The following is a 24,976-nucleotide window of genomic DNA, read 5'->3' as shown; positions in this document are numbered from 1 at the left end:
AAAACTAACCCAAGGCAACAAAAGTCAGAATATATTTGCTACCTTGGGTGTGGAGATGAGTATTTTCTGGGAGAAGGCATGTGAAGCCTTTCTGGGATTCTGAAATGTTCTCTAAGATTTAATCATAAAAACTTACCAAGCTGTGCCCTTAATATTTGTAAAGTTTATAGTATCTAAATTATATCAATAAAAGGGAAACTCACAATAAATATTTTTATAGACAACTGGTGGTTTAGATAATAAAAAGACCATTATACATTTTCACTAAGAATACAACAAAATACCTAGAAAAAAGAACAAGAAATGTGTATAAATCATATGAAAAAAGAACTTTAAAATAACACTGAAGCACACACAAGAAGACTTGAAAAAATGAAAAATTAAACAGCATGAGGAATATAGTCAATAATATTGTAGCAACTTTGTCCCATGACAGATGGTAACTAGACTTATCATGGTGAGCATTTTGAAAAGTATATATTTGTTGCATCAATGTGTTGTACACATGCACACACACAAAGAAAAAAAAATTAAAATTAAAAATAAAACACAAAACACACCCTCTTCTTGGATAGGAGGCCAATCTAAAGAAGGTGACAATTCTCCCTAAGTAAATGTGCACATTGGATGACATTCCAGTAAAATACTCAACTTTTGTTTTAAATAAAGAAGCAGATTCTAAAAGTTCAGGTAGAAAAATAAAAGAAATAGCTGAGAAAACTCAGAAAAATAAATGCCATAAGCAGGAATGAGCCCTATGAGATACTAAAACATATTTTAAAGTCTTGATACTAAAACAGTGTGGTCTTGGCACACAGAAACATGGAGAGACCACAGAAACAGACTAGAAGTCCCAGAAATATCCACCAGAACATGTGGGAGTGTAGTGTAGGATGAAAATGCGCTTTCAAATTAGTGTGTTAAAGATGAACTGCATAGGGACAAAGATATTTCTTGTTTCTTCTCAAGAAATATTTATGCCTTCCTAGTGACTAATCAATACTATTTACTCTTCTCTCCAGCTTTTAAATGAAGACTTCCGAGACCAATAAATGATTTTTCTTCCTAAGGTATTTCAGGACATAAGCTATTTTCAGTTACTCTCTATTTGACTTTATATGTTATATCCACAGCTGGAATACCAGCAGATATGATACACATCTATATTCTTCACATTATTTAAAACAATTAAACTAATTAGATCAACATGATATTAATGTTTGATGAGTGAATGATGGAATAAATGATAGCTTGACCAGAAATATGTATTTATTTAACAAGGCTTTTTGATGTCAGTTTTACAGAGCAAAACAACTCCATTCCTTCTAAATGGAAGTATAGGACAGGGAACCCAGCAAAATACTTGGCCTAAATATAGTCCTTAAGCATTTCCATGCTCTGCATCTGTGGAGAGAAGAGAAATATAAAAAGACCGTGGGGTTTCCTGAAGACTACTCCCTCAGCTGAGCCTGGGCAGCAGAGTGGGCTAAAGCAGGGGTCAGCAAACCTTTTCTGTGAAAGGCCAGATGATAAATATACTTCAGACTTTGGGAGACACATGGTTTATGTCATAACGACTCAACTTGTGGCAGCAGCCTTAGGAAACAGTAATGTAATGAGTGTGGCTCTGTTCCAGTGAGACTTCATTTACAAGAATGGATATTAGTCTAGACTTGGCAGCAGAATCATAGCTAGTTGATCCTTTGGCTGAAGGAAATCAATCAGCTGTGATGTGAAGTGTTTATTAGTGATGGTTATCCTACAAACACACAAATAAACAAGGCTCATTGACTTCTCTGATAGTGGAGTAAATATCTGAAACTGGAGAGTCCACCTCCAATTTCCACTCCTCTGAAATTTTCTCTTTGTATGAGAATGTGCTACATGAAACCTCTCCAGTCTAGGAAGAGACGTGTAGAGAAGTTTAGGTTCAGAGGAATGTGAGGGAGCAAAGTTAAAGGGATACGATGCTGGTGACGCCTGTGACCTCTTACCTACGCTGCAGGGGGCGGAGTACGCAGCAACAGCAGTCTCGTCTGAAAGAATCATGGGGAAGGAGATACAAAAAGATGTGTGAACCAGGGGCCTTGTGAAGTCTATTCACTTTACTTTTGAAGAGAAGTACATCAGATCAGGATTGTTAAAACACCATGTAAATACACCAGAGTTGAAGACGGTAGTTGAAATATCTGTATTCTTTTTCTCTGGATTGGGAGCATGGGGGAGGTTGAAGCTTGTTCTGATAGTAGCTGCTCAAATTTTAAATACTTAGGACAATTTCCATCATTGCGTTAGCTTGTAATTCTCTCTTTCATGAACTCTCTGTTTCTACCCACTTGGTCCATTTTGCTTCCTTAATTCCTTTTCTAAGATCACTGCTCCAGCCCGAAGCGCTTCCTACCTCTGCTTACTGTAGAAATTTTACCTGCCCTTCAGCATCCAGCTGAGATCTTCCTTGAGCACCAGCCTCAAGGTGCTTTTTCACCTCCCAGCTTCCACTCATCTCCTAACACTCATTTGTCATTAGCTGCCTTTCCTTACGTTATCTGTTCATAAGCATTATATTCTCTGTATCTCCAAACTATTGAAGAACGGTGACCAGATATCCTTCTTTTAAAATGTTTTGGTTTTTGTATTGATAAATAATAAGTAATATATTCTTTAAGTGGTTTCTAATGGGATGTATCTTAGAGGAAAGAAACAAATAGATATTGTATTGCCTAAATGGACACAAAGCAGGATGTATTGTCACCATATGAATATTTCTTGGCTCTGGGCTGAGATAATTTATTTGTCTCAGTTTTCTCTCACTCACCTGTCTCATAGTAATCGTAGACTTTAATAGTTGCTGGCTTTAGATCTCTTACTGGAATGTCTTGCAGAACCATGAAGGAAAAGCTTAGTGTCTGATTTGTCACCTAAGAAGAAAAGTGGAAGTAATCAAGAGGCTAAGAAAGCCTCTTTCTCTTTCTTGACTAAAACATATTTTTTATTGTTCTCTGACTCTTATGAACCCATGCCATGTCATTTAGGTGAGCAAACATTTGTGGATGTCAAGATGGATTTCAGAATGCAACCTTGGAAATACTTTACCATGAACAAAATTCTCCAGATTTTCTCCTAAACAACTGAGACAATCCATATTCTCTGTAGTTGTCAGTATGAGATTAACTCTCTGGGCCTATGTGAATATTTTCTAGGATGCAGAGACTGGCTTTGTACCATTTGTAATTATAATATCAAATTATTCTTTTTGTGTAGCTAGATAAGAACATTCCCTTTGCGTTATGGTCAGATTTGAAGATATTCTCAAGATCTACATTTTATTTTATGTAGTGATATACCAGAAAGTTAACACCATCATGAATGTATCTATTAATCTAACACTATCACTAATCAACCACTGTGGTTTATTTATTCTTTTGGTGAGGGGGGTCTTAAAGTAACAGACAGATGCAAGAAACCTTTTATTCTATTGATTTTGTACTTGAAATTTCATAGAAATACTCAAATTCCAATTTTAACATAATTAAAAAGAGAGCAGAATACTCCATGCATTTAAAAGATTTCTCTTTAATTCTCATTAGAATAGAGGCACTTTCTGGAAGGGCACTACTAAGTATTGCTTTCCTCATACTACTTGTTTTCTAGTGAAGAGATGAACTTAGAAAGGCCCCTGACATGCAGAAAGTCGGTGCTCTTACCTGTTCCATGTAAACGAGGACGTGGTTATTGCTCATATCTGTCCTGCTCACATGGCTACATCTTTCAAGCTGAAGAAAATGAGAGAACGCAGAAAGTTAGAGAACCAGAGTAGACAGTAGTAAGAGACAAATGTGTTTTCTCCAAACAATGTGAGAGCTAGAAGTCATCTTCATGATTAAATAGCTAGGATGCATTAGAAATAGAAAAGGTTGGGGAGGGGAAAGAATCCCATTTTGGAGACAGTCTTCAACGCTGTCATGACTCGACTGTGGAAAAACCTTCTGGCTTTCTATGAAGAGAAGGAAACCAGGTATTTTGAGAAATCAGGATTTCTGCCATGTTTCAATATCCAAGTATCACATTAGACCCTCTGGCATCTTTGATGATTTTAGCTCATATTGATTTTATCATTGCTGACGTCAATTTGGTAATTAATCATCGTCTGTCTTGTATTGTGATTTTACTGTTACAGGCCCATGTGCTTTAAATCCCTAACTAGACTGTGAGTAACTTAAGGATAGGCACTCATGCATTTCTCTGGTATCACGGAAGTCTCTTAGCTGAGAGACAAATAATGAATTTAATTTCCTGAGTTAGGAAAAAATATTTTTTTGAGGCCGGGTGATATTGATAGGGCTTTGATTGCCGGCATGGTCTCTGTTTGAAGATACAGATCTTTGCATGAAATCTACTAGGCTTAAAATATACCTACCATTTTTACTGTTGGTTTCAAGGGAATAAAACCAGATACCATCTTTACATCAACAATCACCATATTGGAGACTGGGTGGCTCCCTGTGTAACTGTAGTGTCAAAGAAGAACAGAGTTAGGGTTTGGTTTGTGATAGAAAGCCAGCTGTTTTCCTTCAAGTCCCACCATAAGCCTGTCCATCTTCATGAAGTTTTCCCTAACATTACTATCCATAGAAATGTGTGTTCCCTCGATGTGTATGATATTGATTTTTGGGACCCTGAATTACTAAAATCATAGATGTTGAAGCCTTAGTCTAAAATGATCAAATCAGAATCTTTGAGAGTGGAGCTTGGTAATCTGCATTTTTAACACACTGACAGTTTTTGGACACTCCATCTGTACTATTCATTTGCTATTTAGTATGTATGACTTTTATATTTTTGGACAATCTGAATGTAGCATGTCTCTCTAGAGATACTCCAGAGTACTGAGAGATCAGATATAGACTCTTATGCTTTATACTTTGAATAAACTGATGTTTAATAATTAGGTTGGCTCTCTGAAATACCATTTGTTTTATAATATCAATACCATTAGTATTAGATACATAGCAGTATCATTTGCTGCTATGTTTTCTTAGGAATCCTGTACAGTTTTTGATGGGTTACGATAGGGCAATTTCTATATTTTATATTTAATGTATATTTTTTATTTAATATTAACATTTGTTATTTATCAATTTGATTAGAAAAGTAATTTAATTATTCAGAAGAGGTAAGGAAAACTTTCTTCAACTTAAAGAACAAATCTTTAAGGAAAACAATTTATCCTTTAGCAATGAGTTGAACAAAAATTAGTTTAAGAATAAAGTAGGAATTGATTAAAACACTTGAAAAGCCCACATTCTTTTATTTGGTAGATTTAAGACCAGATTTTACTTTTAAATATTACTGGAACTTGAAAACAAAAAATTTACTGGAGAAAAGAATCACTTCATAATCATAAAAGGCTACCTTTGTTGGTAGATATGTCAATTTCAAATCATATTCATCAATAGCATAGCTTCCAAATATATTATTTATTGCCGAAGGTCCCAGGTAGCTCTTGTACCCAGGATTGGGTGATACAGTCAGAGGTCTCACCTGACATTCAGTGAGACCTGGAAGCCGGTGTGGGCCTTGGGTCCATCACAAGTTTGGGGCAGAGTCCACACCTTCAGAGCAAATGGGGAGTCCTCCTTCTCGGGAAGAATATTGTATTTCATGGACGTCTGTGGAACACCAATTACACCATCAGTTTCTCCCTTTTCCAGGGACTCCCCTTTCTCATCATTTAACTTCTCCAGATTTACCCCTTAATTGCCTGGGAAGGAAGGAAGAGAGCTTCCCTTTCAGTAGGAGAGGTTAAAGTTGCTCTTTCCAACATCACTCCAGAGTCTCACCTGAAGATATACGCATCCCTCCCCAGTCACTGTTACGCTGTATTCCCCGGGCAGCTCTGGCAAGGGGATCTGCTGTAGCAGCAGGCGGCTGCTGCTGTCCACTTGGAAGTTTTGGGAAACGGTGCGTGACCTCTGAATGGTCACCTGTGCAGCCTTCCCAGTCCTGGTGAAAGTGGCTGCTCCGTATCTGGACAGGGCATGGAGAGCCACCACTGTGTCCTGGAAGAGATGAACAAAAAGCCCGCCCCAGGGTATCCGTTTTGGTAGCTGGGATTTCCCCCACGAGTCTGCGTGAGCTGCCACAGGGGATGCTGGCTTCCCCCCATTACAGTATACACCTGCTAATGGCTTTTCCTTTTTTTTTTGTCCTCTGTCTTTCAGGAATAATTAAAGTCATTCTACAGTTTCTCCAAATGAAATAAAACATTACTGATGCCAATTAGCCTCACAAGTTACTTTCACTGGTACTGGCTTGAGGGACTGTTCTCTGTATCTGGGAGTTGTGGACTTGTTCTTTCTCCTCAGCTGTCCTCTTGGCTCTATCTTTTAAAGAACAGGTCTAAAATTAAGAATTTTAAGACAAAAATAGTGACTGGTGTAAATTGAGGTGGAAGAATGAGAGATATTGACTGTCAATAAAGGTATAAGACAAATTGTACTTGCCCAACTTCCTTTTTCCCTTTACATTTGTTTCCATTTTCCCCACATAATCTCTCTGAAGAACAAAAATTCACTATGTACATCTGAAATGTTGAAAGATCTGTGTAAGAGGGAAACCCCAGATTCTCTGGCTGGTTAACACCATCATTTATGTCATCAGTAAATTATTTCCAGAATTGTGGTAAGAAAAAAGAAGAAACTTTCAAGAACTTGAGCTTTTAAAAAAAAATCAGTCCAAAGGGGAAGTAAGAAGGGAGTTCTCAGGGGAGGTAGGAAGGGGTGGAGAGGCTGAGCTGCTTGGAGTAGTTTGACAGAATTTCTCGATCATTCTATGAAGATGAAAGTGAGCTCTACTTGGTCACATTTCTCTTATTCACACAGTTTTCTGCTTCCTTTGGAGGACGTAGGATTCTAAAGACATGGTCTGTAGTCCTGAACATTCATTCTCAACTGGGGTGATTTGGCCTCGTCTCACCTGGGAGTGGGGTGCGAGTGATGTCTAGGGAGCAGGGGCCAGAGAGGCTCCAACCTTCTTACAATGGCCAGGACAGCCCCCCAGCAACAGTTATCTGGCCCAAAATATCAATGGTACTGATATCCAGAAACTCTAGAGTCTGGCCATTGACTGATGTGTCTAAGCTTTAGAGAGGAATGGTTATGCTAGGTAGCCAAATTGATATAGGATGTTAATATAGGGTTTAGCAAAATTGTTTAGGGGGAAATGTCTGAGGTCTTTTTCTCCATGTTACCGCTGTCTTCAAATATCCCTAAATAACACTTCTAAGATTTAATGATTTCTATTCTCTTTTTCTTGTAACTGTTCCGTTTTCAAGCTTCCCAGCTGTCAAGAGAATCAGGAGGAGGTGACTATCTGAGAATCCCTGACGTGGGTGGAGGAGAAGCCCCCATGGGAATTCTGTTGCTTTGTGATCCACTTCACAGTGTGCGTTCCAGAGGTCAGGTCCTCTGGGGTCGGGCGGGCTGGGCCGTGAGGTGAGTGAGGAGCACGTAGGACGTCATCTCCACCTCCGCGGAGGGAGCCCGGGGCTGCTTAAAAGACCCCACTGCTGCCCTGGGTTTCTGAGTTCGCTCCCAGTGGACTGAGTTGTCTTAAGGGTGAGAAAAAGGAGAGACTTATAACTATTGGTAGATAATAAGCAAATACACATTCATATCGTATGGAACTGAAAATAATGAAGAGATGAAGTAAGATCCTCTGTCATCAGCTCCCGATCTCACTAACTCACACTTCTGTGCTGGGCTGGCTTCGCCCGCGGGCCTAACTTGAAGAATGTCGTTGGAAGAGGAAGCACAGGGCGTCCTTACAATCTCTCAAATGCTATTTTAATTGGATTGGTGGAAAAGAAAAATGACAGGGAGTGTTCTTTCATGGTCAGTGATATTTCCTGGGAATTGGAGTATAGATCGGAATATAAAGTCTACCTACTGGTGTCGGAGGACCTTTGTGATAATCTCCCTAGCAAATAGAGATAAAAGCACTTCTATTTTGCAGTTTCCTTAAGTTTGGCTTTTTGTTGTGCCTCTTTTCATCCAAATATATAGACAAATACATGTAGGATGGTATACATATTTCACATGATATATAATATGTATAATATACATGAGTATAGTATATTCATATAACACATATTTATGTACACACACACACACACACACACACACGGTCTGAAATATTGGTCTTAGCAGGTAGGAATGAATTCTGTAGTTTACCTGCTGTCTATTATGTTACAGGCTGTTTAACATATGCAGTCCCAGAGAAGACATTTTTATAAGAGGTGCTCTGATCTCTCAATATGTGACGGCTGAGGAATTCCAGATGAAGCCTATTACTTTCAGCAGGAATATACTCTTCCCTTTTTATAGAATCAGTGGAAATGGAAGGGGGAGATTTTTACCATTTCCTGTCACCTTCTTTCACAGCTTCCTCAGCAAGAGCGCTCAGTATTTCTCTCTTTCTATCTTGGTTTCCTGCTAGGGCAAACGCATAGGCCAGCAGTGCCTTGGTGTAGCGATGGCTCCCATGGGTGCCCTCCTTTGCTGTGTTCCAGGCAGACTCAAGGCAGAACAGGGCACTGTGAATAACAGGGTGCTGTAAAGACAAAGAGGTACTGGTGTCAGACTAGGATAAGAGGATGATGGAGCAAGACCTGAGCTGGGTGCTGACTGACAGATGTCATTCATGGTTTTCGGCCAGCCAGGTAGACACCCCAATATCCACTATATTTAAATTAAAAAAAAATCTTAAATCTCTTAACTTTGTAGTTAAGTCTTAAAGAATAAGGCTAGAGAACCTGTCTTTTCAGGATTAGCTTTGGTACATAGTCCAAGGGCATTCCTGGGCAAGTATGAAGTCCCCTTAATGGGATTGATTCAAGAGCTTATCTAGCTGAGAGATGCCTCATCATTGAGCAAAAGCGATAGTGAGACTTGACTTTTAGCAGGAAAGTATTGCAGACACCAGGACTGTAGTTTTCATGGCAGGAAATGGGATTGAAGTGGATCTTACGGTGACTGGAAGAGGAATCTCCAGAAAGGCAACAGTAACACAGGCAGAGAGGGTCACTTCATCGTCTACTCCTCCCTGTAAACATGAGAGAAAGGTTGGGGGATGGTGGGGAATGATGAATTTTACTTCCAAATTTTAGTACATTCTCTTCTGTTATTCCATGGAAACTCTCTTCAGTATCTGTCTCTTTAAAGCAAAATAGCATTCTCACACAATGTACCATTTTTTTCTTTGCTATAATTTTCAGGTTTTATACCCCTTCCCTGATGCTCTTGCACATTATGTAGGACTTCATCATTGCAATTTCTCCCCTTACCAGGCAGGTTAGTTCAGTGCATCATGAGGCTCAGGATAAGTAATCACAACACCTCACCGTAAGGGCATTGTTGAGCAGTGACCCAGAGCTCCTGAAACAGCCATTGTCCTTCTGCTTTCGGGAGAGCCAGGCGAGGGCTTGGGTAATGTGTGCTTCATCGATGAAGATGTAGGTTCGAGCCTGGGCGAAAGTCTTCAATACGAAGGCCGTGAGCCTAGGGGGAAGGGAGGAAGAGTGGATGCTGATGCCATTTGTTTCCAGGTGGCACCTGAATGCTCTGTTTTGCACACATAGACTCCCTCTCCCTCCAGGGCACCTTCAGGAGGGTCAGTGAGCCACTCCTGAGAGTTTGCAGACTTTTAGTGTTAACCCTTTTAGGGAGGTTCACATTCCTCCTAGTTTCCTTGGGTGGTTAAGATATTTCCTCTCACCTTCTAATCTTTCCGCATGTATTTCTTTTCACAGATTTCTTCTCTCCTGCAGCTAATGCTCTAAAGGACTAGCTTCTTTTAATGTCCTGCTTCAGTAAATATGTCCCTCCACATCACCCTGCCCCTCCACCACTTCTGGGAAGTGGTCATTAATTGGGGACTTCTGGGACCCAATAGGTCATTAATTTCCTCTTGTTTTCCTGTGTGGTCAGACTTAGTCAAGACAGACAGATTATAGAAAGATGATAGATGATTTGCAGATAGACAGACATAGATAGGTAGATAGAGACAGAGAGTCATCTGGTAGAAAGTAACAAAGTATGCTCTGTGAGTAATGGGCACCATTTTTCTAGCCTGTTCCTAGCATTTCTTGGTGCTGAGCAACAGCTGAAGAAGGCCAACCACAAACTTGAAATGGTCCATTAGCAACACAAGGAAGGAAAGTGTCTTGGTGCATTGGATATAAAAAGAACCAACTTCAAAATGTTCTGAGTTCTGTCACTGATTAGTTGTTTATACCAGAGGCATTTATTATCCACAATGAGTATCATTTCCTCTCTGTAAAATGAAGTTAATAGCTCTCACTTCACAGGATTGTTGTAAGAAGTAAATAGGCTAATGTATGCACACACTTTGAACTGGTAGTTGAAACTCAGAATAGATTTTCTTTCCTTACCAAGTGTTGCCCTGATTCCTGCTGTATTGCTCCCCAAAGGTGCTATAGGAACCATCCTGGTGTTTGTAGTTCAGCTGTCTCTGGTAACCTGGAATGAAAGGTTCAGTTAGTATAAGAAATATTACAGAAAGGCAGGCCACCTGTAGGTGCAGGTTAATACATCTAGGATCTACCATTGTTTTGTGGTCTCCTGGGTGTGGGATCTGCCATAGTTTCATGGCTATTAGGGATATTTCAAAGACCAGCACCCTATTAGAGAGTGGAAAAATTGCCATTTCCACAAAAATCACCATCATTAGCTTAATCTCTTGTGATGTAACTCAAGCTCAATCGGGAAAAGTCTTATTAGAGTCACAAAGTAAACAGCTTTGTCCCACTTACCACTGATGAGATAGCTAATGGCCTTGGACTTGATCTCTGGAGTCAACTGTTGAGTTTCATTCAGATAGTTCAAGACATAGATATTAGGAGCAAAGAGGACCATGTTCTGTTCTCCACAGCCGTAGGGCATGTGGAGGAGATTCTGTATATTTTGCATAGCAGAACCTAGTATGTCACCTGGGGAACATGAAAGGTTAGATGTCAGGTTAATTTCAGTTCATAAGTAGCCGACATTATTGAAGGCAAATTATTTTCCTGTTTAGAGTCAGACACTTATCACTTAGGCAGGGGGAAATTTGTATTTAGAGAGAGTGAGCCTTCCAGGATTCCAGTCGAAACAGACACTCTCAGTAAGTTGGTATTCAGAACACAAATACATAGATAGGATGTATAATGGCAGCTCTTTCATCCAAAGTTTCCTAGGTTCAAGAGGACTCACCCAAAACTGAGAAAGAGGCTCTGGCAGATTCTCTGACCACATTTGCAGGGAGCTTCAGGGATAACTGCTCAGATATTTCAGTACCTTTGGAAACAGACAACCCATATCAAAGAATGACATCTTTCACAGCAACATACTGCAGCATGTAGGAGTGGCCACACGGCCTGCATGTGGTACTGACCCTGCCACTTGCTAGCTATGCTTCTTGGACAAATAACCTCTTCATAATCTAACTTGCTCATGTGATGATTCAATGAAATAATACATGTAAAATATACATATTAGGACAGCCTCTATAACATATTAAATCTCAATACCTGAGAGCAGTTATGATTATTTTAATTATTATTGTATTTAGTAATAGTAGTATGAGTATATATAGTCTCCTTCAGGATCCCTGGGTCCAAAGGATAAGACTTTTGACTTATGATATTACCTTTAATAGTCCAGCTCTTCTATGTGACCTCCAGAATTCTGTCCCCTTTCACTTGACCATGTTTTGTGTTGCTGTGCAAAGTAGCTCTCTAAAAGAAGGCTAGGAGCTGGCAGGGATCTATATTTTTTTTTATTTAGTCATATATTTCTCTAATTTTATTGTTCTCTGATCTTATACCTTGAATTGATTCTTTACAAATGACAAGAACAGTGTCGTCCACATTACAGACATAGAAATGATATCTATCTGCCAATGTAATTTAAAAGCTGCAATGGTTTCTTAATGATATGATAAAGTCCCAGTTTTGTGGGCTTTTTGCCATGGCAAACATTGTTTTATTAAGATGGATACAAAGTGCCATATATTTCATCATCAGCTATTTTAAACAATATTGCTGTTATTCAAATGTGTCACGACTCTGCTGTCTTTCTGCCTGGTCCTGTGACACTCTTAGCTGCTACATCCTGCCTGGTTAATGAGCAGCTGCTGGGCTATGGAGGTAAAAGCTAAATGTTCACCAAATAAGCCCCAGTATTAGTCTTGTCTGTATCCCCGGGCCATGGTAACACACTCTCTCGGGTTCAGTGTCCTCGTGTATGGACATTCATTGTAACTTGAAATACACACCCCTGTGGGCATGGTTCTCACTGATCGGGAAGACGGACTTACCTGAAGCACAGGTCATAGAGGTGAAAGTCTTTTCTTGCTCAATACCTTCAGGCTTTATGAAAAGAAAGAAAAGGAGAAAAGGGTACAACAGTCAGGTAACTGAAGGACAACCACAGATTCCTTGCTTTGAAGGGTGAGTTTTACACTAAATGAGTTTTATTTAGTTTTACACATAACTAAATAAATCCTAGTTATGATCAAATTATTGCAAGTCCATAAAACATTCAAGAACCAGGAAAATTGGCAGAGGAGAAAATGAGGGATAATAAAAGCAGAGAATCAAATTAAATCATACATGTGAAAAATATGAGGATCTTAGAAAAGAGGTAGAGATAAAAAAAAGTGGCTTTCAATTTATGAAAACACTATTTACAATAAGCTAACAAGCTTAGATAGTAAGGTTTGCCATGATACTTATGGGATAGGAAATTCCATTAGTCTTATCAGATGGTTTGTGTGAACATGGTATTATCTTTTGTTACCTCAAGAATGGCCATGTTGTTTTTATCATTACCGCTAGGGCCTCAGGAGAAATACGGTGGTTGAGAGACTGACTTGCCTCCACCAACAAGGTCTTGATGATGGTGTCTTTCCTCCCAATCTCAGGGACGTCAGCAACCTCATTTCCACACAGCTCAAGAGGGTGCACTGCCTCTGTGCTCACCGAGAAGTTCACATTCCCTAACACAAAGAATGTAGAAAAATGAGTATTCATCTTGATAGTAATCCAAGCCACCCCTAATAGCTGAAAATGACTCTATGCTCTGGAATCATCTTGAAGGACTGCACTTTAACCTTACAGCTGGAGGGAATAGGAAATAAAGCTGAAAAATAAAAATCCCAAGGCTAATGTACACTGAGTAACCAAAGCCCATGCATAGTGATTGTGAGGCCCAGGGGCAGTGGGAGTAGTAGGAAGGGGTCATTTTGGATAGAAATCAAAAGAAGAAAAATAATTAACTTTACAGAATATGTTAGTGGCGGGCAAAAAAGAAAATATTTTATAAGTAGTGTTCAGATATCCACTACCCTTGTTGATTGGTGAATCTTTTTGGAGAATGTTACTCACCTAGAGTTTTAGGAGTTATTGTCCAAGACAAAGTTTGTCTCTCATTTGCACAGATGCAATAGGATTCTTTTCCCTTTTCATTTTCGGATTGAAGGAAGGCTGAAGAGTTTTTCAGTTGTACGCTGACCTGTCATTCACAAATGAGGCATAGAAACAGAAATGGTCAGAGTATGGAAAGCCAATGATGCATGAAATTGGGGCCACATGTGAAATGCTGTACTAAATTGGGATTTAGGGGAAAAAAACAAACTATGATGTGCAATGACATAAATGGAAATGACATAAATCATTACATCATATAGTAGGAGGATCTGGCATTTGCGTTAGGGTAGGTTAGAGAAATCTGCAGATGTACCAGCAGTGGAGGGGAGGGAAAAGCAGCAATGGTATATCGCCCCAGGGGAGCACCACCTACTGTCCTAATGTAGATTCTCTTCCTTTCTTCCTTCCTCCTTCTCTCCACTTCCTCCAGTATCTATTACATGTCTATTCTATACAAGACATAGCAAATTATGGTGGGTATATAAGACATTCCTGACTTTTAGGATATTGTGTTACAAAGGGGTCAATCTATACACAAGTGATGACATAAAGTAGAAAGAGTTATGTGCTGTAAAAGAAGTTAGAAGTATGTCGTCGGAGTTTAAAGGTGAGGGCTTGAAAAATGACACTCATGGAATTAGGAAAAGTGAATTCAGTGTCAGTGTCAAGAATTTTCCTGGCAAAAAGCCTAACTGGTGGTAGAGGATTCTCCAAGGTTCAGGAAACAAAACAAAACAAAAAAGAAAAGTCATGTGGTTTGGAGATCCATGGTTTCAGTAGCTTATATGTCTTGTGATATCTTTCTGATCATGTCCTGCTTTGCCTTGCACTATTTATTTGCAGTGCTAGAACATAAATCCCAGAATTATCCATAGTCTTGGGAACATAATCACAAGCTGATCAAGGAGTCTTTGATTCTGTCCACTCTTTCAATTCACCCTTATTTTCCTTACCTGGATGCATTTGGGAAGGTAGTTTAGGACAGTGGCCTTGAGTGTGAAGGCCTCTCCGTGGATCACAGAGTAGGGCATTGTGAGCTTCCACAAAGAAGGGCTGGAAGGCTTGGAGAGAGGCAGTCGGAGAGAGACCAAGTCTGGTGTTATTGGACAGGCAGAGGGCCCCTGTGTTCCACTCAGTGATGGTATCAGGGACTGTTACTCTGACTTTCGCCACACCTGAGGAGCTGGGGAGAATGGCAATGTGAAGAACAGGAAGTAAGCAGTTGAAATGTCTTTTCTCAAGTGAGAATGTCATCCACTGTCAGGAACTGAATCCACTCACCATAAGCAATTTACAGATTCAGTGCAATCCCTATTAAAATACCAATGGCCTTTTTCAATGAACTAGAGCAAATAATCGTAAAATTGATATGGAATCACGAAAGATCCAAATAGCCAAAGCAATCCTGAGAAAGATGAAAGCTGGGGGTATTGGGCTCTCTGATTTCAAGCTATGCTACAAAGCTATAATAATCAAAGCAGTATGATACTGGAACAAGAACAGACACAGATCAGTGGAGCAGAATAGAGAGCCCAGAAATAAACCCATGAATATATGGACAATTAATGTGCGACAAGGGAGGCAGGAATATACAATGCAGAAAAGACAGTCACTTCAATAAATGATGTTGGGAAAACTGGATAGCTACATGCAAGAGAATGAACTTGTATTACCAAAAGATATCATACATAAAAGTAAACTCTAAATGGATTAAAGATATAAATATAAGACATGAAACCAAAAATCTCTTAGAAGAAAACATGGGTAAAAATCTCTTGAACATCAGCATGAGCAAATTTTTCCTGGAAAAATCTCCTCAGACAAGGGAAACAAAAGCAAAAATAAACAAATGGGCCCACATCAAACTAAAAAGTTTCTGTACAGCAAAGGACACCATTAGCAGAACAAAATGGCAGGAGAATATATCTGTAAATGATTTATCTAATAAGGGGTTAAGATTCAAAATATGTAAGGAACTCATATGATTCAATGCCAAAAAGCAAAAAACCCAATTAAAAAATGGGCAGCAAATTCAAATAGACATTTTTCCAAAGAAGGAATACAGATGACCAATGGGCAAATGAAAAGATGCTCCTCATCACTAATCATCAGGGAAATGCAAATCAAAACCATAGTGAGATATCACCTCACACCAGTCAGAATGGCTGCTATCCAAAAGATAATAAATAACAAGTCTTGGTGAGGATGTGGAGAAAAAGAAACCCTCCTAAACGGTTGTGGGGGGCTGGTATGTAAATTGGTGCAGCCACTATGGAAAGCAGTGTGAAAGTTCCTCAAAAAACTATAGGTTCCTCAAAATAAAAACCCATACAGCCTAGTAATTTCTAGGAATTCTAGGAATTTATGCAAAGAAAATAAAATATCTTATTTGAAAAGACATATTCATTCCTATATTTATTGCCTCATTATTTCCAATAGCCAAGATATGGAAGCAACTGAAGTCCATCAATAGATGAATAGATAAATAAAATGTGGTATATATACACAATGGAATATTACTTGGCCATAAAAAAGAAATTCTGCTATTTGTGAGAACATAGATAGACCTGGAGGGTATTTACTAAGTAAAATAAACCAGAGAAAGACAAATGCCATATGATTTCACTTATATGTAGACTCTAACAACAAAATGAACAAAACCACAGTAGACTCATAGATCCTGAGAAGTGACTGGTGGTTACTATGGGGGAGAGAGAGAGGAGGGTGAAATAGGTGGGTGGGTGAGGCATAAAATCTCAATTGTAATATAAATTAGTTACAGGGAGGAAAGTCAGCATGCAGAATGTAGCCAGTAATTCTGTAACATCTTTCTATGTTGATAGTAACTACACTAGTTAAGGTGAGCATTTAATAATGCAGATAACTGTTGAATCATTGTGTTGTACCCTTGAAACCAACTCTCTATAGTTGATATAATATACATCAATTATACTTCAATTAAAAAAAGAACTGAATCTACTTAAGGGTTCATGTGCAAATGCACACACGTACACTAGAATATGCATTGGGGACTGAATTGGGAAAATGAAAGGCACAATATGGTACCTTTTTCCCTTATCAACCCTATGGCTACATCACACATGTGTGTGTCTTAAATAGAAATATTTGAGTGTGAGTCAGTTAGGTTCTTAAACTACCCTCCCTATTGTACAACCCCATAAATAAGCATATTTATGGCATAAATATTTTCAGCTCCCATGTCCATTTTCTGGCAGCCTCAGGAATAATTATTTTAGAATTTCTCAGCTCTGAGACAATTGTACTAGTGAACGTGTGCAATAAAAGTATTTTCTTTGGTCTACCCTGAAATGATAGGAGGGTAAAACAATTATTTAGAACTTCGCAGAAACGTATCTTAGAGTTGAGAATGCAGGAGGACCCACCCGCACCCACAGCACCGGAGAGAGTGAAGTTACTTACTCCACCACCACCAATTCCCAGATCCAGGTCTCAGGAAAATAAGTTCTCACAATTTCAGAGATTGGCTCTGGACTTTGTATGTTATTTGCAGCTGTTATACCATACATGTCGAATTGAGGAGCATATGAACTCCTTGCCATTCCTCCACCTAAGAAGATAAAATTCCAGTCGAGTTAAAAGAAAAAGCATCCATTCATTTCCTGGTGCAGATGTGGGACTTAGGAGAGCAAATGTTCAGTTTTCTTGCTTGGATTGTCTATGGAGAACTGTAGAATTTTGGAAATAATTGCTTGATCCTTCATTCTTTGAACAGATAGGAATCCTTGTTAAAGGTAGAAATTCCACATATCCTAGAGAGAGCAACATTTTATGTGAATGGAGGTTGGAAGAAAAAACTAACCTGGAGATAGTTTTATGGTTTGTGGGGGAAATAGAGGGTTTTCCAGGTCAGAGTGCATTGTTTCCTCCACAGGAAGATTGAGCAGAAAATGTGCAACTCTCTTTAGGCAATGTGAGTGGTGGCTCTACAGGAAACTGCATTGCCAGTGTAATGAACAGAATTTAATATTATCAATTTGTGTACTATATTGAAGTTCTAAACTCATTGCTCTCTTGATAACAAGGCTGGAACATTAGATTTTATTTTATATATTTTACAGAAAGGAGAAATGAAAAATTCAAGATGCCAAAGAGAGACGTTTCCATATGGTATATATCTCTATGATTGCAACAAAGACATCAAATATTCAAAGAAGGGAGAAGATAGAGAACTAAACATAAAGGCTTTTTGGTTCATATTGTGCCTGATAATGAAAATTGAGTCTGCATTTGGCCATCCACATTTCCTATCTATTTCAGGAATCCCTTGTGAAAGAACGTTTATATGGAAAAACATATTTCCAGACATTTTCCCTCAATGCTTCCATCAATACTTTCCCTCAGTATATCTGTAAAAAGCATCACTTGTAATTTCTTTAATAAATATACAGCTTTCACTCATGCGTTTCCAAGTCGTAGCCATTTCTACCTCTAGTTTTGATTTCCCACTGCTATTTTACTGTCTCTTGTCTTTCCTCATATTTAATACTTAAATGGATTTTTAATACTTAAATATATCTAAATGGATAATCCATCTAAATGAATAATCAATCTACATGAACTATTTCCCACTTCTCACTCCAGATGTCAAAGACCCTCCCACTTCATAGCTGACAAAACTATGGCATAATGTGTTATTTGAATGCCATTTATTGGATGGTGAAGATGACTGTATCTTCCTTATTTTCTCATTCTCAGTGTCAACTTGACTTTACTTATCCTTTCATAGTCTTGGTGTTAAAATTCTTTTCTTCCTCATGTCACAACTAATAAACTCCCCTGTAAATGCCCTTTAATTCATTTCCCAAGACAACATTTTATTTTACATTTTTATTTCTTTTCCCCATCTGATTTCATGACATCGTGTTGACAACTGGGCTAACACATTCTGTTTCTTTGCTGATCACAAAACACTTATAACTGGGTTATTTTGATCATGACTTTAAAAAAGTTGCTCAATCTAGCTTTGTAGTAATTGTACTCATTTTTGACCTTTACTACTTTCAAGCAGAAAGTATAAAAATGAAAACATTTATTTTCTTGTAAATTTAGTATCTAGAGTGATCTTCTAAGAAGCATATAAGATCCTCTTCTCAACATCTCTCCATCTTATGCAGAGTAAGAAGTCAAATCCTTATGATGATCTACAAGGACCTACACAATCTGACCTCAGCCAGTCCTCTGAGCTGTCTCTCCACCTTTTCTCACTTGCCCTGTTCCAACTACACTGGTTTCCTTACTCTTAGAACATTCCAAGCAAACTCTCAACCTACAGTCTTTGAGAGACAGAATAGTGGAGAGGTTAAAAAATATATAGATCTGGATTCAAACTGCCTGATTTGAACACCCATTCCTTTTTTCTCCTGGCTGTGGGAATCTTACCAGCTGAGTTACTTAACTCTTTTGGGTTCAATTTTTCCATTTGAAAAGTGATAACCATAAAAAAGAAATAGAGATTATGAGGTGATGAAGATGTTAGTTAATGCTATACTGATAATCATTTCACAGTATATGTGTATCAAATCCACACATTGTATAGTTCAAACTTTACAATGTTTATCAATTATGCTTCAATAAAGCTATCTGTCATATATCTACCTCTCAGCTGTTTCCCAAAAAGTAGTCAGCACCCCAGGTATTTTCTACTATTGGTTTTGTTTCTATGACTGTAAATGCCCAGAAGTGGAATTGCTGGGTCATATGATATTTCCATTTTCAGTTTTTTGAGAACTCTCCATACTGTCTTCCACAGGAAACAATTTTTAAACAAAATTGTTGAATTATTTTGATACATTCCATTTACTTCTTTTCTTGGTTATTTTGAAAGGCCTTGGGGAACCTTTAGTCAAATTTGTTAAGGACTTGTTAATGCAGGATTTGAGGCTTAGAGAAGAGACACTGCGTGCCCATGTCACACAGAAGCTCTGATTCATAATCCAAATCTCAAAAAATGCTAATCTTTATAAACAGATAAATATGGAGGATATTTTGGAGAAAAGGGCAGTCAGAATTGTGGGAGAGAGGGAAGAAAAAGGGTTGGAAATGGGCTGCAAGTATAAATAGATCTAGGGATTGGGACAGATAGTTTAATGGGATGTTGAAGGGCCTAAAAAAGGCTCTTTTATTTGATGTTTTGTCATTTTTTGAGTTGAGATACCTCAATTATGAGGTATTTCTGCCATAATTACACTGTTTCTTTTCACAGTGAGGCCTTTTCTCCTGTTAAGATAATAGAATCTCTGTGAATGTCTGATTCCATAATTAGAATTATTTCTCTTCTTCCATTGTAAGCTTCTTTCCTCTCTTATAGTACTTAAGAATCTTGTATTTCATCTGATTTTGTGCCTTAAAATATGTGACTCATCTAAAAATAAACAATCCTGTGGTCCATTCTGGCTATGCCATTTACCAGCTGAGTTCAGCAAGAAACATCTTATCTGAATCTTGATTTCTTTATGTTTAAAATGGAGATAAGACTGTATTATATATCTTTTTTTACCTTTTTTGGCTAAGTAATATTATTAGATGTGACACAAAATGACAGCAACTTATTTTACCTCCATGCCATATTTGTCCTCCCGTTTCTGCAGGTAGATCAGTAACTGAGCATGAATGCATTTTTTGGATTTTAGAGTTGGTGAACACCTTTAATCCCATACCCTGTAAAAATTATGACTCAGTAAAGTTGTAAATTTGTGGATATATGTAACATATTTTCCTTAGAAATTCCCTATGTAATTCCACTAGCCTTAATATTATGTTAATTCCATGGAGATACACAGACTCAAGAAATATAAATAAATAGAGTGATAAAATTACAATACTTTATGGCTTATTAAGATTTTATTACCTATGGTCTTTTGCAAACAAACTAAATATAACTAAATATACTGAATGAAATGGCAGAGGTTAGGTTTAGCTCTGACTCTGACTTACTGTCATGCAATAAACAATTTGTAAAATTGCTTATATATATATAAAGTTTTTGCTGACATCCAAACATTCATAAGCCAGTACCTTAGTAAGTAATGAGGGTTTTACCTTTAGGAGGCTATATATATCTTCTTCATCATGACTTGCTAAGGGAGTATAGATGGCCCCATTGTGGATGAGATAAGGATGGGTACAGCTGGCTTGTTCTTCCTCCTGCTGGTCTAAATTTTCAGGGAAATCAATGAGATCCTTCATAGTCAGAAGACTATATACCTGCAACAGTGGAGAGATAAAAGACAGACTCGTACCTGCTTTCCTTTTGAAATGTTCAGGGCACTGAGAGAAGTATGAGAATCAGCATCAATCCTTTCTTGAGTATCTTCATGTAATAATGAATTCAGTCATAACAATATCACTTCACATAGTTGGTACCTTAGAAGTTAAAGATTTTGTTTATTTTTGACAACTGTTTTTTATTAAGATATTATTGATATACACCCTTATGAAGGTTTCACATAAAAAAACAATGTGGTTACTACATTCACCCCTGTTATTGTGTTGCTCCCATACCCCAATGCAGTCACTGCCCATCAGTGTAGTAAGATGCCACAGAGTCACTATTTGCCTTCTCTGTGCGTCACTGTCTTCCCCATGATCCCCCCAACCCATGTGTGCCAACCATAATACCCTTCAACCCCCTTCTCCCTCCCTCGCAACCCTCCCTCCCACACCCCTCCCCTTTGGTAACCACTAGTTCCTCCTTGGAGTCTCTGAGTCTGTTGCTATTTTGTTCCATCAGTTTTGCTTCTTTGCTATACTCCACAAATGAGGGAAATCATTTGGCACTTGTCTTTCCCCACCTGGCTTATTTCACTGAGCATAATATTCTCCAGCTCCATCCATGTTGTTGCAAATGGTACGATTTGTTTCCTTTTTATGGCTGAATAGTATTCCATTGTGTATATGTACCACATCTTCTTTATTCATTCATCTTAGGTTGCTTGAATTCACCTTAGGTGCATCTTAGGATGCACACTTAGGTTGCTTCCATATCTTGGCTATTGTAAATAGTGCTGCAATAAATATAGGGGTGCATATGTCTTTTGAATCTGAGAAATTATATTCTTTGGGTAAATTCCTAGCAGTGGAATTCCCAAGTCAAATGGTATTTCTATTTTTAGTTTTTGAGGAACCTCCATATTGCTTTCCACAATGGTTGAACTAGTTCACATTCCCACCAGCAGTGTAGGAGGGTTCCCCTTTCTCCACATCCTTGCCAGCATTAGTTGTTCTTAGACTTTTTGATGCTGGCCATCCTAACTGGTGTGAGATGATATCTTATTGTGACTTTTATTTGCATTTCCCTGATAATTAGTGATGTGGAACATCTTTTCATGTACCTATTGGCATCTGAATTTCTTCTTTGGAGAATTGTTCATATCCTGTGTGCATTTTTTAATAGGGTTATTTGCTTTTTGGGTGTTGAGGTGTGTAAGTTCTTTATATATTTTGGATGTTAACCCCTTCTTGGATATGTCATTTACAAATATATTCTCCCATACTGTAGGATGCCTTTTTGTTCTATTGATGGTGTCCTTTGCCATACAGGAGCTTTTTAGTTTGATATAGTCCCACTTGTTCATTTTTGCTTTTATTTCCCTTGCTCAAGGAGATGCATTCAGAAAACATGTTTATATTCAGGAGATTTTTGCCTATGTTGTCTTCTAAGAGTTTTATGGTTTTATGACTTACATTCAGGTCTTTGATCAATTTCGAGTTTACTTTTGTGTATGGGGATAGACAATAATCCACTTTCATTCTCTTGCATGTAGTTGTCCAGTTTAGCAGACACCAGTTTTTGAAGAGGCTGTCATTTCCCCATTGTATGTCCATGGCTCCTTTATCATATATTAATTGACCATATTCACTTAGCCTCTCTAGTCTGTTCCATTGGTCTATGTGACTGTTCTTGCGCCAGTACCAAACTGTCTTGATTACTGTGGCTTTGTAGTAGAACTTGAAGTTGGGGAGTGTAATCTCCCCAGCTTTATTTTTCCTTCTCAGGATTGCTTTGGCTATTCAGGGCCTTTTGTGGTTCCATATGAATTTTAGAATGATTTTCTCTACTTCATTGAAGAATGCTGTTGGTATTTTGATAGGGATTACATTGAATCTGTAGATTGCTTTAAGCCGGATGGCCATTTTGACAATATTAATTCTTCCTATCCATGAGTATGGGATGTGTTTCCATTTATTGGTATCTTCTTTGATTTCTCTCATGAGTGTCTTGTAGTTTTCAATGTATAGGTTCTTCACTTCCTTTGTTAGGCTTATTCCAAGGTATTTTGTTCTTTTGATGCAATTGTGAATGGAATTGTTTTCTTCATTTCTCTTTCTGCTAGTTCATCATTGGAGTATAGGAATGCCACAGATTTCAGTGTATTACTTTTGTATCCTGCAACTTTGCTGAATTTAGATATTAGATCTAGTAGTTTTGGAGTGGATTCTTTAGGGTTTTTTATGTACAATATCATGTCATCTGCAAACAGTGACAGTTTAACTTCTTCCTTACAAATCTGCATGCCTTTTATTTCTTTGTGTTTTCTGAAAGCTCTTAGTTGCATGAAAGCTCTTTTTTTTATTGATAAGTCTGGCTAGGAGTTTGTCTATTTTGTTTATTTTCTCAAAGAACCAGCCCCTGCTCTCATTGATTCTTTCTATTGTTTTATTCTTCTCGATTTTATTTATTTCTGCTCTAATCTTTATTATGTCCCTTCTTCTACTGACTTTGGGCCTCATTTGTTCTTCTTTTTCTAGTTTTGTTAATTGTGAGTTTAGACTATTCATATGGGATTGTTCTTCTTTCCTGAGGTAGGCCTGTATTGCAGTATACTTCCCTCTTAGCACGGCCTTTGCTGCATCCCAGAGATTTTATGGTGTTGAATTATTGTTGTCATTTGTCTCCTTATATTGCTTGATCTCTGTTTTTATTTGGTCAGTGATCCATTGGTTATTTAGAGCATGTTGTTAAGCCTCCATGTGTTTGTGGGCTTTTTCATTTTCTTTGTGTAATTTATTTCTAGTTTCATACCTTTGAGGTCTGAGAAGCTATTTGGTATTATTTCAATCTTTTTGAATTTACTGAGGCTCTTTTTGTGGCCTAGTATATATTCTATTCTTGAAAATGTTCCATGTGCACTTGAGAAGAATGTGTATCCTGTTGCTTTTGCATGGAGAGTTCTGTAGATATCTTTTAGGTCCACTTTTCTAATGTGTTGTTCAATGCCTCAGTCTCCTTACTTATTTTCTGTCTGGTTGATCTGTCCTTTGGAGTGAGTGGTGTGTTGAAGTCTTCTAGAATGAATGCATTGCATTCTAATTCCTCCTTTAATTCTGTCAGTATTTGTTTCACATATGTAGGTGCTTCTCTGTTGAGTGCATAGATATTTATAATGGTTATATCCTGTTGTTGGATTGACCCCTTTATCATTATGTAACGTCCTTCTTTGTCTCTTGTGACTTTCTTTGTTTTAAAGTCTATTTGTCTCATACAAGTACTGCAACACCTGCTTTTTTCTCCCTATTGCATGAAATATCTTTTTCTGTCCCTTCACTTTTAGTCTGTGATTGTCTTTTGGTTTGAAGTGAGTCTCTTGTAGGCAGCATATAGATGAGTCTTGTTTATTTTATCCATTCAGTGTCTCTATGTCTTTTGATTGGTGCATTCAGGCCATTTGCATTTAGGGTCATTATCGATAGGTATGTACTTATTGCCATTGCAGGTTTTAGATCTGTGCTTACCAGAGATTCAAGGGTAAATTCCTTACTATCTAAGAGTCTAACTTAACTCACTTAGTATGCTGTTACAAACACAATCTAAAGGTTCTTTTATTCCACCTCCTTTTCTTCATCCTCCATTCTGTATATATTAGGTATCATATTCTGTGCTCTTTGTCCCTTTTCATTACCTCTGGTGACAGCTGTTTAACCTTAGTAACACTTCCATCTATAGCAGTCCCTCTAAAATATGCTGTAGAGATGGTTTGCAGGAGCTAAATTCTCTCAGTTTTGGCTTATCTGGAAATTGTTTAATCCCTCCTGCAAATTTAAATGATAATCTTGCCAGATAAAGTAATCTTGGTTTGAGGTCCTTCTGCTTCATTGCATTAAATATATAATGCCACTCCCTTCTGGCCTGTAAGGTTTCTTCTGAGAAGTCTGGTGATAGCCTAATGGGTTTTCCTCTGTTTGTGATCTTTTTTCTCTCTCTGGCTTCTTTTAATAGTCTGTCCTTATCCTTGATCTTTGCCATTTTAATTATTATATGTCTTGGTGTTGTCTTCCTTGGGTCCCTTGTGTTGGGACATCTGTGCACCTGCATGGCCTAAGAGGCTATCTCCTTCCCCAGGGGGGAAGTTTTCAGCAATTTCTTCCTCAAAGGCAGTTTCTATCCCTTTTTCTCTCTCTTCTTCTTCTGGTACCCCTATAATGTGAATATTGTTCCATTTGAATTGGTCA

General features: G+C 38.0%; 1 protein-coding gene across 1 annotated transcript in view; it reads right to left on the bottom strand.

The window, feature by feature from the left end:
• Positions 1-1,264: 1,264 nt before the first annotated feature.
• The window catches only part of PZP (pregnancy zone protein), a 61,360-nt gene continuing 37,648 nt past the window's right edge, over positions 1,265-24,976 (bottom strand). Inside the window, 23 exon segments of the mRNA XM_073222896.1 lie at positions 1,265-1,404; positions 1,995-2,036; positions 2,816-2,918; positions 3,705-3,773; positions 4,418-4,508; positions 5,542-5,669; positions 5,841-6,059; positions 7,387-7,478; positions 7,481-7,609; positions 8,430-8,610; positions 9,028-9,102; positions 9,401-9,557; positions 10,451-10,538; positions 10,832-11,008; positions 11,271-11,354; positions 12,376-12,427; positions 12,935-13,056; positions 13,445-13,571; positions 14,440-14,523; positions 14,525-14,669; positions 16,928-17,075; positions 20,083-20,185; positions 20,567-20,731. Of these exon segments, the coding sequence (XP_073078997.1) occupies positions 1,382-1,404; positions 1,995-2,036; positions 2,816-2,918; positions 3,705-3,773; positions 4,418-4,508; positions 5,542-5,669; positions 5,841-6,059; positions 7,387-7,478; positions 7,481-7,609; positions 8,430-8,610; positions 9,028-9,102; positions 9,401-9,557; positions 10,451-10,538; positions 10,832-11,008; positions 11,271-11,354; positions 12,376-12,427; positions 12,935-13,056; positions 13,445-13,571; positions 14,440-14,523; positions 14,525-14,669; positions 16,928-17,075; positions 20,083-20,185; positions 20,567-20,731 (2,604 nt within the window). The 3' untranslated portion in view covers positions 1,265-1,381.

The sequence above is a fragment of the Manis javanica genome, chromosome 15 (genome assembly GCF_040802235.1).
Source record: "Manis javanica isolate MJ-LG chromosome 15, MJ_LKY, whole genome shotgun sequence".
In the NCBI taxonomy this organism is placed as follows: domain Eukaryota; kingdom Metazoa; phylum Chordata; class Mammalia; order Pholidota; family Manidae; genus Manis; species Manis javanica.
The sequence above is the reverse complement of the archived record's forward strand: the minus strand, read 5'-3'. Positions and strand labels throughout refer to the sequence as shown.